This window comes from Talpa europaea (genome assembly GCF_964194135.1).
Source record: "Talpa europaea genome assembly, chromosome: 15".
NCBI classification, from domain to species: domain Eukaryota; kingdom Metazoa; phylum Chordata; class Mammalia; order Eulipotyphla; family Talpidae; genus Talpa; species Talpa europaea.
The window spans coordinates 83,667,148-83,681,980 of record NC_140083.1 but is presented as its reverse complement, the minus strand read 5'-3'; the positions used below and the strand labels follow the sequence as shown (position 1 = coordinate 83,681,980).

Below are 14,833 nucleotides of genomic sequence, written 5' to 3'. Positions count from 1 at the left end.
CTCTCACCCCCCTCGCCATCCCTCTGCGTCGAATTGGGAGCTTCCTCCTCGGTGTCCCTCCCTGGGCCCGCCTGCACCCACCAAGCCTCCCTGCCCTCTGCAGCCAGAGCAGCCTTCCCAGAATGCGCCCCCAAAGCTGTCACCCCACCATGAGGTCCTCTGACTGCCCTTCCCCAGCTGATGCTGGGATGACGACCACTCGCCTAATTGCTTTTCAGGGCTCCGTCGCCCCCCAGCTACCTCACTCTCGAATTTCATCTTCCACCCGTGAGCTCTCTGCTCCTGCGATCACGGCTGCTAACCTTGCCTCGCGCTCTCTCACCTGATCAGTTTTTCGAGGACGCACACCCCACCCACCACTTTTTAGGAGACTTTCTTTTCTTCTTCCTTACTCTTTCCTTCTGGAACTTACTGCTGCAGAGACCTCTCCCACCAGGAGGTGAGCTCCCTGAGGTCCAGGGCCATATCCACTTGGCTCCTTGTTAGATCTTGAGCTCACTCAACAAACATCATCAAACAGAAATGGCCTCTTGTGTTTCCTTCTGGGTTGTCAAGGTACTTGGCAAAGCTGTCTGAAAGGTAAAGTTGGCAGCAAAGCAAAACCATTATTGCTGGTCCCGAGAAGCCAGGCTCGGCTGCCAGGGCTCCGTCACCTGTGTCCTGGCGGGAGCCGGAGGAAACGGACTGTCCTGACCAGGCTGAGCCCCGCGTCTGTGTTTGCCCACCACGGACAAGTTACCCTGGAGCTCGGCAGGGGTTTGAGCAGGGAACGCGTCGAACCAGCCACCAGCAGAGGCAACCAGAGTATTCCCGGCCCTGAGGTGGGCACACACGGGGCCGGCCTGCCCTGCAGGGCCGACTTCCGAGTCCGACTTCCCCGTCGGGATCTTTGCACAATGCAGCATGGCACTTTCACGTGAACTGTAGACGTGGAAAAAGGTTTTCACGCAGTTTTGTTTGGGTTTGGTGAAAGCATTGCACATTTCCTGCCAGAAATACTAATTAACTGCAAATGCCTTTAAATGTGTTCATGCATCTTGGCATTTGTCCACAGCTGGAGAAAAATTAAAACCGGCGTTGAATGGCATCTTTGTCTTCTAGAAGCGCCTGTTTGCGCCTCCCTCTCTTCTGAACCACGTTTCTTTTGAGGGTTTTAGGTGATTCACCAGATTTTTTTCATCTAGTTTTTTTAATGTAGTTGTCTCCTGGTTCAAAACCTTCCTTCAGGTCTAAAGCAAGTTTATTGTTGTTTTTTTTTTTTTTTCTTTTCTTTTCAAAGTGCTGCCTATCAGGTGGTTATTTGCCAGTGGGCTCAAGAGCTAATATGAAACTGGTATTTGGATTTCGCTCCGTTCCATGAGGACAGAGTTCACATTTTGTGATACAGGGACTATTCTCCTCGCGGTTGTAAGGGATTTTTGTGCCGGGAAGCGGGCCTGACAAAGACGGCAGTGTGCACGCTCCGTCTATAACTGAGCACTTTCACACTGCAATTTAGGAGGTGTGCAGCGCAGGAAATTGCTGGCTTTGGCTGGAGCGTACTTTAACTGCAAGGAAAATTTTATTCGTCACTCAAGTAATTGGCAGTTTTAATACCTTGTTCATAATTACCTTATAAACAAACGATATATAAACCAAAGATTGTATGGCCTGTTATCTGACTTGTAACCTGATTTCACCCACCTGATGGACACCTGTGGGTCTCCCTCGCTCTCCACACAAAGCCAATTTGGGCCATTTATTGCAAAAATCTACAGCCCAGCGTTTTCTTTCTTGCTGTTAAATGTCAGCGTAGCTGAGCTAGCCCCAGACAGCCCGGGGGGCAGAAACCACATGCAGAGTTGGGTGGGTGGCAGTGGCTGGCGAGGGGGAGGAGGTGTGGGTGGGGCGTTGGGCACTCTGGGGTTGCTCCAGCGTTTGTGGGAGGACATCCTGGTAATGCAAACATTTGGGTTATGTGTTTAAGAGAAAATGTTTGCCCCTAAAACTTGGTTTTGCTTACCCCACACACCCTCACCCCAAGGCCCTGTGGCTTGCCTCCTGGACGCTGTCCATCTCCGGGACCTAGAAATTGACTAATTGTCTCACTTGCATTCCCCGGTACCTCACAGCTAGATCAAGGGGCTTCTACACTGGCGAATCCAGATGTGGAAAATGGTCAGAATCAGAGGTCACGGCTGACTTGACTGTAAACAAAGTTTGTGAGGCTTTAGAGTGATCTGAAGGGCTTGATATTTGTGTCTGGTGCACAGAACTGCTAATTTTTTTTAATCTTACTGTTATCACAGTTAAAAATTGGCTCTTAAAATACACATTGTGTGTGCTTGTTGCCTTGTGTAGCTACTTTAAAAACGGAGGTTAGAGGAAATGCAACCTTGGAATGTCTACATGTTGTCCACTACTGTGGCCACAATTAAAAGAAGATAGAGTCAGACTCTCCGAGGTTTTGGATCAAAACCAATGATTCCCCCATCGTCCTGAACACTCACCTATGGAGAATTTTCACAGTATGTCGAGAAGCTGCGTTTGCTGTTGTTTAAGTAGAAAACATACGACGCGTTTTCTCCCCTGGCTCTTCTCCCTGGTGGCAAGGGCAGCGCCTGGCCTTCTACCCCAATGGGTGACCAACACCTGCAAACCTGGGGCGGGGTAGGGCAGTGGTGGGGTCTTCTCTGCCTCAGGGGCAGGCCCAGGCTGGGGTATCCCCAGGGCATTCTTAGTGCTGATATTTGGCTCTCGGTGAGCCAAAACACATCCCACATTGGAGTGAAACCAGAGGTTCCACACTTTCGCAAGGGTGAGAAGCAGCCGGCCTTTTCTGAGGGTGGATGTCCATGGAAGAACCTGATGCCAGAATACTTTTGAAACTGTCTCGTGATCCAAGCCTTCAGGGACCTCTTTGGGACAGTCTGGACTTGCTTGGTGAGGTGGCTCGGGGGTGCCTCCACGCGTTAGGTTGAAAGCTCTGGTTTCCTAATTTTAAAATTATGCTATGCACACCAGGAAATATGATTAAATGATATGATAGATGAAAATGCTTTGTTAAGAGTCGGCATCTAACAGGTGCTCAGTGTTATGACATTGCGTATATGTCTGAGGCAGAGGCTAGAGACAGATCCCTGCAGGGACGGAGCACACAGTGTGGCAGCAGAGAACCCCCAGTGTAAGTGCAAGGCAGTGTAAGTGCAAGGCAGCCCAGGAGTCCCTGCAAATACCTAAGAGGTACCTAATTCAGGGGCGTTCTGAGATGGCGAGAGGTCTGTGAGTGGTAATGATGCAAAACCACGATGGAAATCCAAATCCAAGGGGCTGTAGAAATACAGTGATTGGCCAGAAGAATATACGTGTGAGATCAAGTGTTTTTAAGTTAGAAACCCCAGCATGTGACTGGAACACAGAGCTCTGCTTAGAGGTTGGCTTTGTGCCTTGCGTTGTAAGGACAAGACCTTTTGTTTTGCAGGTGGATTCTTATTTTCCCAGCCTTCCCACCTTAACATGTTATTTTCTCCACCAAACAGTGGTCTGAAAAGACAACCAATCCGACCTGATATGGCAATTAAGATGACTTGCACATCAATTTAATTCCTGTTTTCTGGCAGGATGTGTATGTCATGCTGAATTTTGGTTGTTTGGGTGACTCTTAAGAGCTTTGTCTTAACACACCTCTTTTTTCTTTTGTGGTCTAATACAGGGCTCACCAACAGACCTTCCAAAGTGGTGAAATTGTTCTGTACCAATTTGTCCTATTTTATAGCCACCAGCCAGAGCTATTAGAGACTTAATACATGTCAACTGAGATTTAAAAAAAATGAATTCTAGCATTTAATTTTAATTAAATTTAAAGGGACACCTGTGACTGTCTTATTGGACTTTATGGCCTGGTGTTTGACTGTTAATGTCAACACTTTTAAAATCTGATTACCCCCAGGGATTTTTTTAATGGGCTTGCTCTTATATTTTTATAATATTCAAAACTCTGGGATTTGTCCACTGGTTTGGAAAACGATGGTAATACACTGAATCCTGATATTTCTTAAAGCCACCCTGAGGCGTGGCTTTTTAAAAAGTCCCAATCTGATGATTATTTTCAGTTCGTCGGCACCTCGAGTGTGGGTATGCTCGAGAGAACATTAGAATAGATCAGGAATCAAGAATTAGAGCTAGGGAACTAACATGACAGTGCCTGGGAATGTTAACTTAGTGCTGGTTATTTCACATACCATTTAATAATGTGAATAAGGAAGGACTATTAATAAAATAACATTAAGAAAAACTACTCTTTAATGTAAAATTAAAGGGACCATTGTGTTGCTATCTAACTTTTTAAAGTACTGATTTCAGCAGTTTTCTGTATTTCTGAAGAACAAGAAAGCTTTCCGATTATTGTACCATTAACTCTTTTGTACGTGCTGTCTTTTAATTCTAGAGCTGGAAACAGGATTGCTGAAATATTACCTGAACATCTGAAACAATTTCAGTCCCTTGAAACTTTGGACCTGAGCAGCAATAATATTTCAGAGCTGAAAACTGCATTTCCGCCTCTACAGCTAAAGTATCTGTAAGTCAGGTTTTCTTTAACAAAAAAGATTTTACCTAGGAGGAAATATCGTTTTATAATTTTATTTTACATCGGCTTTAGGGGTAACAGACATGCCTGGCTAACTGCTCATGGATCAAACATGTAACTTTCTTACTGACTCGTCAGTTGCTGTAAGCCTGAATAACCACAGTCTTCATTTTGTTCTTACAATTTTGGAATTACAAAAATTAGACCCCTTTGTTAGAAAAAAAAATAAACGGGGTTAAGCATGCTTCTTTTAAAAAAAAGTCAAAATGAAACCACTGCTGTGTTTCATGAATACATAAATCTCCTGAAAATTGAGAAAAACGTTCTATCAAACTTTTGTAACCTTTGAATATTCTAGCCACACTTTCCTAGTAGCGGGTGTGAATCACGGTCCACGGTGGCCCATGAGGTCGTACAAAATAGTTATTTTAAGTGTCTATCGTTACGAGTGATGTTTAGATGCTCCAAAAATTTTTGGATATAGGAAATGCTTGCTCTTTAACTTCCCAATAAAAACAGAAGGAAAAGCTCATTTGAAAACTCCCAACAGGTATATCAATAGCAACAGGGTCACCTGGATGGAACCTGGGTATTTTGACAATTTGGCCAACACACTCCTGGTCTTGAAGCTGAACAGGAACCGGATCTCAGCCATCCCGCCCAAGATGTTCAAACTGCCCCAGCTGCAGCACCTGTAAGTCCGATGTCCCCTTGGGCACCGTTTCGCACCTCCTCTAAAACCTGGCCCCTAGAATCTGCAGGAGGCGTTGGGAAGCAAAGCAGCTGGAGCTGCCTCTCCTGGGGGAGCTGGGCGGGCGGTGGTGTCTCCAAGCCAGCAGCCTCCTCCCTCACCTGGCGCAGGGCCTGCCAGGCAAGGCACGTTGGTTGGTGCCCACAGAGCGAGCACTGTCATCCCTGAATGGTGAGCGCGCCCAGGCGTCATTGTAGCAACTCAGAAATCCGGGGACCCTCGCCTGTGGTTTATGAGAATAGAAGCGACAGCCCCAGGCGGCGCCGATAAGAGTTGGCTGCAAAGGACTATCTCGTGAAAAATGGTAGCGTGAGCTGGAGCAGGCTGCTAGGAGACGGTGGTTTTCAACCTTCACTGCACATTCCAGACACTTGGGGGGCTTTTCAAAGTCCTGATGCCCAGACCACACCCACGCCACTTACATTAGGACCTCGGGGGGGTAAGATCCAGGCTTTGGTAATTTTTAAAACGCCATGCGTGATCCCAGTGTGCAACCAAGGCTGCAAACTACTGCCTCAAAGAGAACGTCGTAAACATAAAAAGAATCATGCAAGATTCATGCGACCCACGGGCAGCAGGATAAACTCGCAGCGCTGCCCCTGAGCAGACGTCACCTTTTCATGGCCTGGTCTTGGTTCTCATTGCAGATGATGTAGAAACAAATGTCCGTTTATTTCCCTCTCTGCCGACGGGACGACCGTTTAGATGCGAGAATGCAGTCCAGTTTGAGTGTTTTATTATTCCAAAAATTCATCACACATTTCAGAAGGAAATTCATTGCTAGCTTATAAAATTTGTCCCAATAAAGATGCTTAGAAGCTTAAAACACCCAATATAATTTGACACTGGCTGGCTTGACTGTTTGGTCATGATGGCACGTTTTATCACTGCCTCCAGACTTTATCATGGGCGCTGATGTTTAACTGTATGTCCCACGCAGTGAACTGAACCGAAATAAGATTAAAAACGTGGACGGGCTCACGTTCCAAGGGCTTGGTGCTCTGAAGTCTCTGAAAATGCAAAGGAACGGAGTGACGAAGCTTATGGATGGCGCTTTTTGGGGACTGAGCAACATGGAAGTCTTGTAAGTGTGGCTTTGCACAGCCCCTGCCCTGGTGGCGTGGCCGTGGGATGCTCAGGGAAGACTCTGAAGCTCCCATTGGAAACCTTACTTTCCACTCATCCTTTGGAATCATATTTCTAATTTGACGCTTAGCCTTGTCTCAGGTCACGTGACTGAGAGCTTATAAGCACATGGTATTTTTGCTGACGTCTTTCTAGAAAACTGAAGCTCTAGTAACAGGAGGGATAGGTGAACGGGGGTAATCACAGTCTCCTCGGGCGGGACGAGGGAATGACCTTGTGGTCCTACTTTTGATTCCTCTTGTAAATGTAGACAGCTGGACCATAACAACCTCACAGAGATCACCAAGGGCTGGCTGTACGGGTTGCTGATGCTGCAGGAACTTCACCTCAGCCAAAATGCCATCAACAGGATCAGCCCCGATGCCTGGGAGTTCTGCCAGAAACTCAGTGAGCTGTGAGTTGCCTTTTATTCTGCTCAGGTTTGGAGCAGGGAGCATGCCAGAGCATGAGCTTCTTACCACTGATCTGTGAAATTTTCATAACAGAGTTTCCAAGGTGACAGCTTTCTTCACACACAACCTAGTCCTATTTTGGTTGTGATCGTCGAAGCCAACTCTGCTCTTTGGGTTCTGTGGCCTGTGGGCAAAAGCAATGAGGGTGGCTTTCAAGCAGAGAGAACATTTTTTCCTTAAGGATTAGGTTTAGAGGTAATGTTTATCTGAGTGTTATTAAGAAGACAGAGCTTTAAAATAAGGATTATCGTGGTTCTCTAGATGAACCTGTTTGGGGGGAAAACAAGTCATGCTGCATTGGAAAATAAAAGCTGTTATTTGCTTTTTGTTCCATCTTTCTTTACAGCGACCTCGCTTTCAATCACTTGTCGAGGCTGGACGACTCCAGCTTCCTGGGCCTCAGCCTGCTGGATACGCTGCACATCGGGAATAACAGAGTCAGCTACATTGCTGATTGTGCCTTCCGGGGACTTTCCAGGTTAAAGACTTTGTAAGTTACACATTTTGTTCTCTGTCCACGAACCTAATTGGTTCCTAAATGTGCCCACTTTTCCCCAAGCAGATTTCCTTTGTCGGGAAGGAAATGTGGACAGCCTCAAAAGGAGTGTCTTAATCCTTCCCAGATCAGTTTGATTAAAATAGGTCCATTTCATCCATATGTATTTCTTAGAGGGATTTAAAGAGGACAGTGATCAGCTTGTTTTGGTGATTAGAGTTAACCTTCTCAGGCGCTCCAGGAAGTTGGTAACCGCTCAAGAGGAAAACCATTTTAAATCCACAAATTTTTCTTTATAAAATGCAGATTAAACGTTACTCAGAGCGTAAATATATATGTATGTACCAAGAGCAGCAAAAGACAATGCCTGTTTATAATACCAGTTCCCTCCAGACCTGAGCTGTGTCTTACGAGAAAGAAGTGAGTGTTGGGTTCCTCGACCTCGGAGGACTCTCTCCAATGTTCATTTTAATGGTGTGCGATGAGCTTTTGCTTTTTTGCACTGTCAGAAACTTGTGCTCTGTTCGCTATTTGAAGCATTACATAATTGAAAGACAGGCTGTATGCTTTGGCAAAGTCCTGCTGCTGTGGTTGGGAGAGTGGTTTTAAACTTTAATGTATTTTTCAAACTCTTCAGTCTTCCAGAATTTGGTCATCTCGACAGGGGAATGAATAGCACCAGAGTCGACTGTCCTGATTTTAAGCAAAAGTTTAAAAAGTGATTGAGGGAGGGGGATGAGGTGTAAAAGGCATGTTGGAGAAAGAGTTCGCCGTTGTTTTGTGACAGGCAGAGGTGATGTGGGGGCTTGGGAGGAAGTTATAAAGCACATGCCTCCTGGGTGGGGAGCCTCCATTCCTGAGTGCGTCTCGAAAGAAAGTGATTGCATTTATTGTAAAGTACCTCATACTGGTTTCAATAATATTTCCTTTCTTAATTAGGGATCTGAAGAACAATGAAATTTCCTGGACTATTGAGGACATGAATGGGGCTTTCTCTGGGCTCGACAAACTCAGGCGGCTGTGAGTATGATCTGCCTTACTCTTGGACCTGACCATTTTGTCTTCATGCAAGTCTTCAAGTCAGTTCCCAAATTGACATGTTTTTTTTTTAGAGATTTATTTATTTATGCATACAAGAGCTGGGGTACAGGCCTGAGGTGTGGGGGTGAGAGGATTCACCAGAGTGGGGAGCAGAACAGGCTGATTGACTGAAATATACATTGCTGAGGGGAGCAGCGGGTGAGACAGGAGGGGTCTGCTGCGCCATGTGGGTAGCTCCCTGGCCGGGGATGGAACTCATGCTGCAGTGGCTGCAGACAGCTTTGTAGGTTGCATCTTAATCCTTTGCGCCACCAGGGAGGCCCCAAGTTGACATCTTAAAGAATTTAGAAATAGGAGCGTGGTCTGGTTGCTGCCCCTGATCATTTCCCCAGATGAGTGCATTTATACAAGGTGGTGTTAGTGAGCCTTCCTCCCCTGGGTGTAGTGCTTTCATCAATACGAAGGGTGGCTTTTTGGTAGTATCTAGATAAGGATTTAAAATTTTTTTCGGGCTTAGGCACCTGCCATCAGCGCTGGGTAAGAGTTAGAGCACTTACTAAATTCAGTATTTTGAAGCTTCTCAGAATTGCTTTCTTCTCATAGGAATTTTTTAAATGACGGGATCCTGTGTCTACAGATGAAGCTACAGCAGCCTCCTTGCTATCCAGGATAAAAACATGCTAATATTTAGCCATAAAATATCCTTGCAGGTGGCTACTTTCTGATTTTTAAGCGTGTGATTTTCAAATTAAGTTATGTTTAGCCCTAAGTTTCTGTCGTTGATGAAGCTGCCCCCTTGGAGGGAGGAGAGAGAAAATCTCCCCCATTGTATGATGTACTTATTAAAATTAAGATATAATTTACTTGGAACAAAATGTTTACCTCTTCCTAAGAAGACTGTGAGAATCACTGCTTTCATTGAGTCGCAGGAGTAACTCACTGAAGAGCTGCTGGGTCCACCAGATCCCTGGACTCCAGGTTGCCTTCTGGTCCGGACGCGGACGGCAGGGGAGCGCTTTCATGGGCTCTGTTGTGTAATTGAGGAAAATAGGATTATTCACAAAGGATTTAAAACCGTAAGAATTCCGCTCCAGCGTGCCTTTTATTAACTGTTTAAATATATGTTTCCCCCCTAGAATACTCCAGGGAAACCGGATCCGATCTATTACCAAAAAGGCCTTCACTGGTTTGGATGCGTTGGAACATCTGTGAGTAGCTGGGAGTTGAATACGCTAACGATACTCTAAGGTGCCTGCTGAGGTGTTGGGAAAGAGAAAACGAGTTAGATTATAATTCGGCTGGTTTCTTCTAGTGTAAATATATTTATGCATCGACTTCTCTCTCTCCCCTCCCTTTATCTCTGTGTAGGAGTACATAGGGGCACATTTTCCTTTGCATTTAAGAATATCGCTACACATCATTTCTGGATTTCGCTGTAGTTGTTTTTCTCAAATAATGATGTGTTCCATTTAAAAATAAACTACCTTTTATTGTGCACCCACTACGTCTCAGGCAACATGCCACGTTTTTATATCGAGTGTAGCATTTCATCTTCACAAGAACACTATTTAATGGATTATCTTTATTTCTAAGGTAAGAAGTAGAGGCTCCACCTGTTTATTGATTCCAGGAAGAACATGACTTTGATTTTAAAGATCAAAAAAGATCATCCCCACAGGCCTTAAGTGTGGCAGCAGCAGGTCATTGTAGCACTGCTTTGGGAATCTCTGTCAATTTGTCGTTGCTGTTGTTTCATTGTAAAATGTACCACCCATGCCCCCCACTTCGCTGTCCCTTTTCTTTGCCATTAACCCATCGGCCAGTCCTGGCAGAACCAGCCCTCCACCCCGGGGTGCCTGTCCCCACCCCCGCCCCTGCGTCACCCTGCTCTTGCCTCCACGGCCTCTGCCCCGACCCTCCTCAGTCACCCGGGCACCCATTTCAGAAATGACTTTTAGGGACTAAAGACTTGACAGGAGTCCATCTGCTCGGGCACTGCCCACGCCAGCCGCTGTTGACCGGGGGTGCCAAGTCTGTGCCCACAGCCTCACGTCTTCCTATCTGCTAACTTGGACAAATGAAGTTATTGTTTAAAATGCCATTGAGCCCGTTCCCTCGTGCGTGCTGTGCCTCGGAAGGGCGCAGCTGGCGGGTACCTGGGACCACCGGGTCGTCGTCTGACTCCGGGCCAGCGGAGGGCGGTTGGGCTGCGAGCCGGGCTCCCGCGGCCCTCAGGTCGCCGGCGAGAGAGTCTGCAAAACAGAATTTGGAAGGGCGGACCGGAGTTGCTGGACTTACTGAAACAAATTATTTTCAAAGGGAAACAAGCCAGAATGGGTTTGTCATCTGACCCAGTCCATTTCTGGGAAAGTGGAATTAGTGGCTCAGCGAGCGTTAACCTCTGCTTCCATTTTCTAAACCTTGACTCTCCTGACCTCTCTCTCTGCCCGTGTTCGGGCCTTCATTCTGCCTTTTGTCGCCACTTTTCTCACCAAAATCCCTTTTGTATACTGTAAAGATGAACAGAGTGCCAGTCGCTGTGGAGGCTCCTTTAATTCAGACTGCTTGTAAGTTAGAAATCGATCTAGAATATTCTCTCCTTTTATAAATGTCCTGCCTGAAGTATGTGGGATGTTTGTCATTTTGGAGCAAGTCTGTCTTGTCAGAACATTTCACTGTCTGTCCAATAGTGAGTTGGGTGTGGTCGGCTAGGCTACTGAGGAAGAATATAGGTTTTTTTTGTTGTTGTTGTTTTTAAATAAATTTTATTTTTATCTTCCCCATACAATTGCAACCCCCTTATTTTGACCCCAATCCCTCCCCTCCCCGCCCCCCACCCCCCATAGAGTGTCTCTGGTTCATAGTTGTTTGTTGATTTTGATTTTCACTTTCTTATAGTTAGTCTTTTTCCTGGTCCCTTATTTAAGTTTTCTAGATTCCTGCTATGAGTGAGACCATCCGGGATTTTTCTTTTTCTTTCTGGCTTATTTCGCTGAGCATGATCCCTTCCAGCGCCATCCATGTTGCTGCAAACTGCATGTGTTTATCTTTTTTGAATGTTGAGTAATATTCCATGGTGTACATGGACCACATCTTCTTGATCCAGTCATCTATTTTTGGGCATTTGGGCTGTTTCCAAAGCTTAGCTATTGTAAACAGTGCTGCTATAAACATAGGGGTGCAGGTGCTCTTTGGAATGGATGTTTCTGTGCCCTTTGGGTAAATACCTAGGAGTGGAATTGCTGGATCATATGGAAGCTCTATGTTTAGTAGGTCCAGAAATCTCCACACAGCTCTCCATAGTGGTTGGACCAGTTTGCACTCCCACCAACAGTGCAGGCATATGAAAAAATGTTCAACATCACTTGTCATCAGGGAAATGCAAATCAAAACTACCATGAGATACCATCTCACACCAGTGAGAATGGCACATATTAAAAAAACTAGCAACAACAAATGTTGGCGAGATTGTGGAGAAAAAGAATATAGGTTTTGAAACAGAAAATCGTTGTGTCAAATCTTTTTTTTTTAAGATTTATTTTATGCATACAAGAGCTGGGGTGCAGGCCAGAGGTGTGGGGGTGAGAGGATTCACCAGAGACAGAGTGGGGAGCAGAACAGGCGAATTCACTGAAATCCACTGCTGAGGGGAGCAGTGGGCGTGACAGGCAAGGTCTGCTGTGCCATGTGGGTAGCTCCCTGGCTGACCAGGGATCGAACTCGTGCTGCAGAGGCTGCAAACAGCTTCATAGTGCTGTGCTTAACCCCTTGTGCCACCAGGGAAGACCTGTTGTGTCAAACCTTATAGACCCTTTGACACGGAGCAAGATGGTGATACCACCTTCTGCCATACTCTGGGCATAACTGCAGTAATGTATGTAAATCACTTGACATAGTGCCTGTCAGAAAATACTCTATACATGATGGTTTTTCAAAGCACAATGAGGAATTTTGCTTATGTATTTACAAGTTACCAATGGGAACTCATGTGAATAATGAGAAATACAATGAAATAATAGCACAGAAACTTGGGCCCTTGGGAGTCAAATATTCTATTCCTGGTAACAGAAAGCAAATCTTTCTCACCATCACAGAATCCACCCCTCACACAAACACTCTTGTTCTGCACCCACGCTTCCTAGCGGGGTCTTCTGGGGAAGCCCACTGTCCATTTCTTTCTTTTTTTTTTTTTTTTTGTGGGACCCTCGCTGGTGGCCGGGGATCGAACTGGCGCTGCAGAGGCTGCGGGCAGCCTCGCAACCCAGCGCTCAACCGCTGCGCCACCAGGGGAGGCCCCCCCCACTGTCCATTTCTGCAGCCAGTGTCTGGTGGGTGACCCCAGCCTTTCCTGGTGGACACGGGAGCCGGGAGCTGGCACTGACGCGTCTGCTCTGCTTGCTTTCAGGGACCTGAGTGACAACGCCATCATGTCCTTGCAAGGCAACGCCTTCTCGCAGATGAAGAAACTCCAGCAGCTGTAAGCTCGCCTCTTTCTTCCCAAGAGTTCCAAAGCAGCGAGGGGGGAACTGTCCTCTGTCACCCTAGATTAGGTGCCTGTGAAAGGGTCTAGCATATTCCTAATAGGACTTTAGTTTTCTACCAGAAAGCAACAGCACTCGGTTATTTGTACCCTCTGTGGAAAAACAGTTTTTTTTTTCTTCTTTACTGTTATGAAATCTCAATTAAAATGTGTGGTAACTAATACCTCACAGGGCCTAAACATAGCAAGTGCTCAGTCAGAAGGTATTTTTTTAAAGATTTATTTATTTATGCATACAAGAGCTGGGGTGCAGGCCAGAAGTGTGGGGGTGAGAGGATTCACCAGAGACAGAGTGGGGAGCAGAACAGGCAGAGTGACTGAAATACACGGTTGAGGGGAGCAGCGGGCGAGGCAGGAGAGGTCTGCTGGGCCATGGGGGTAGCTCCCTGGCCGGGGTTAGAACTCGTGCTGCAGAGGCTGCTGATAGCTTCACAGTGTTGTGCTTAACCCCTGCGCCACCAGGGAGGCCAGAGGAAGGTATTTTGATCAGCAGGTCTGTCCCCAGAAGACAAAAGCAGCAAAAAAAAAAAAAAAAAAAAAAAAATTGTGCTGGTTGCATTTCTTGCATTTTCACGGGGACTGTAGGAATTCTGTTACATGGGGTGTGTGTATTTGGTTTCTACATTCATTGGTTTGTTAATATTTGCTTGGGTTTAGTTTACTCGTGGAAATCTGCATTTCATACAAAACAAATTGAATGTAATTACTCTCCTCAGGCATTTAAATACATCCAGCCTTTTGTGTGATTGCCAGCTGAAATGGCTCCCGCAGTGGGTGGTGGAAAACAACTTTCAGAGCTTTGTCAATGCCAGTTGCGCCCATCCTCAGCCGCTGAAAGGAAGAAGCATTTTTGCTGTTAACCCAGATGGCTTTGTGTGCGGTGAGTATAATGACTGCACCCCCTTCGTTCAGTGTCTGATTTTTTTTCCTCTTATTTATCCAAATGATTTTGAATAAATTTATGTCCTCTTGAAGACCTTACACTTGGCTGGGGTCGATAGATGAAAATGGTTCTGGAGTTCGCTGATTCTTTCAAATTTTGGAAATGAGAATTTCTTTTTTGGCATCAGGGTGGTTCAGTGGGAAGAGAGTGACATTGGGTCCTGGAGACTTGAGGGTAGATTCAACCCTTCATCTAAAATTCCCAAGACCTCCGTCTTTGCGTCTGTGGAATGGCTGCCCTCTGCTCTGCCTGCCGCTCGGCGGGCGTTGTTGGGAGAGTCAGCTCCGCTCACCCAGGCCCTGGGCAAATGCTGTTCATGTGGAATGAAAAGAGAAAATAGGAGGAGCGAGCGATTTTTCTAGGCGGCTAACAATTTAACTGTTGCTGGATAAAGCATCGCTGGTGATGCAAAGTTTGAATTTATTAATATAATAAATTGTAGGCCCCTTGTTTTCGCACCCGAGAAAATTCTCAGCATTGGAAATCGGCTTCTCTGAACTTGGCCCAGCACCTTCGCAGCTCTCAGTCAAAACTCCAGGTTTTCATTTCCTTGGGTCAGTCGCCTGTCCAGTGCACTAACCGCCGTTTACTGCGAGCAGCCATGGAGGCCTCTGTAAACAATAAATGTGTGTGCATAAAACATGAAATCAAAAATCGTCCTACATCTTAGCCTGTGTGCTAAGACGTTCCCAAACCTTAGTTTACATTGGCTTTATATTTTTATTTAAAACGGCTCTGCCTGTGATTGTTTAGTTAAGTACAAAGAAAATACAATTTTTTTAGGTTGCAGCATTCAGCAGTGCCAGCAGTGCTAGAAATAAAACTTCTGATGTAGCTTTTGGATCTAAATAAGCTTCTGGCCTTCCTCTGGAAAGGCCTCAGCGGCTCCTTTCCCAT

The 14,833-nt window shown here is 46.0% G+C and overlaps 1 protein-coding gene across 1 annotated transcript in view; it reads left to right on the top strand.

Annotated features, from left to right (window-relative positions):
• Nucleotides 1-14,833, top strand: part of LRIG3 (leucine rich repeats and immunoglobulin like domains 3) — a gene marked incomplete at both ends in the record, with an annotated part of 45,603 nt that overhangs the window by 20,597 nt on the left and 10,173 nt on the right. The window contains 9 exons of the mRNA XM_084254729.1: nucleotides 4,427-4,558; nucleotides 5,118-5,261; nucleotides 6,259-6,402; nucleotides 6,715-6,858; nucleotides 7,263-7,406; nucleotides 8,352-8,432; nucleotides 9,590-9,661; nucleotides 12,859-12,930; nucleotides 13,710-13,873. Of these exons, the coding sequence (XP_084110855.1) occupies nucleotides 4,427-4,558; nucleotides 5,118-5,261; nucleotides 6,259-6,402; nucleotides 6,715-6,858; nucleotides 7,263-7,406; nucleotides 8,352-8,432; nucleotides 9,590-9,661; nucleotides 12,859-12,930; nucleotides 13,710-13,873 (1,097 nt within the window). The remainder of the gene's footprint in view (nucleotides 1-4,426; nucleotides 4,559-5,117; nucleotides 5,262-6,258; nucleotides 6,403-6,714; nucleotides 6,859-7,262; nucleotides 7,407-8,351; nucleotides 8,433-9,589; nucleotides 9,662-12,858; nucleotides 12,931-13,709; nucleotides 13,874-14,833) is intronic.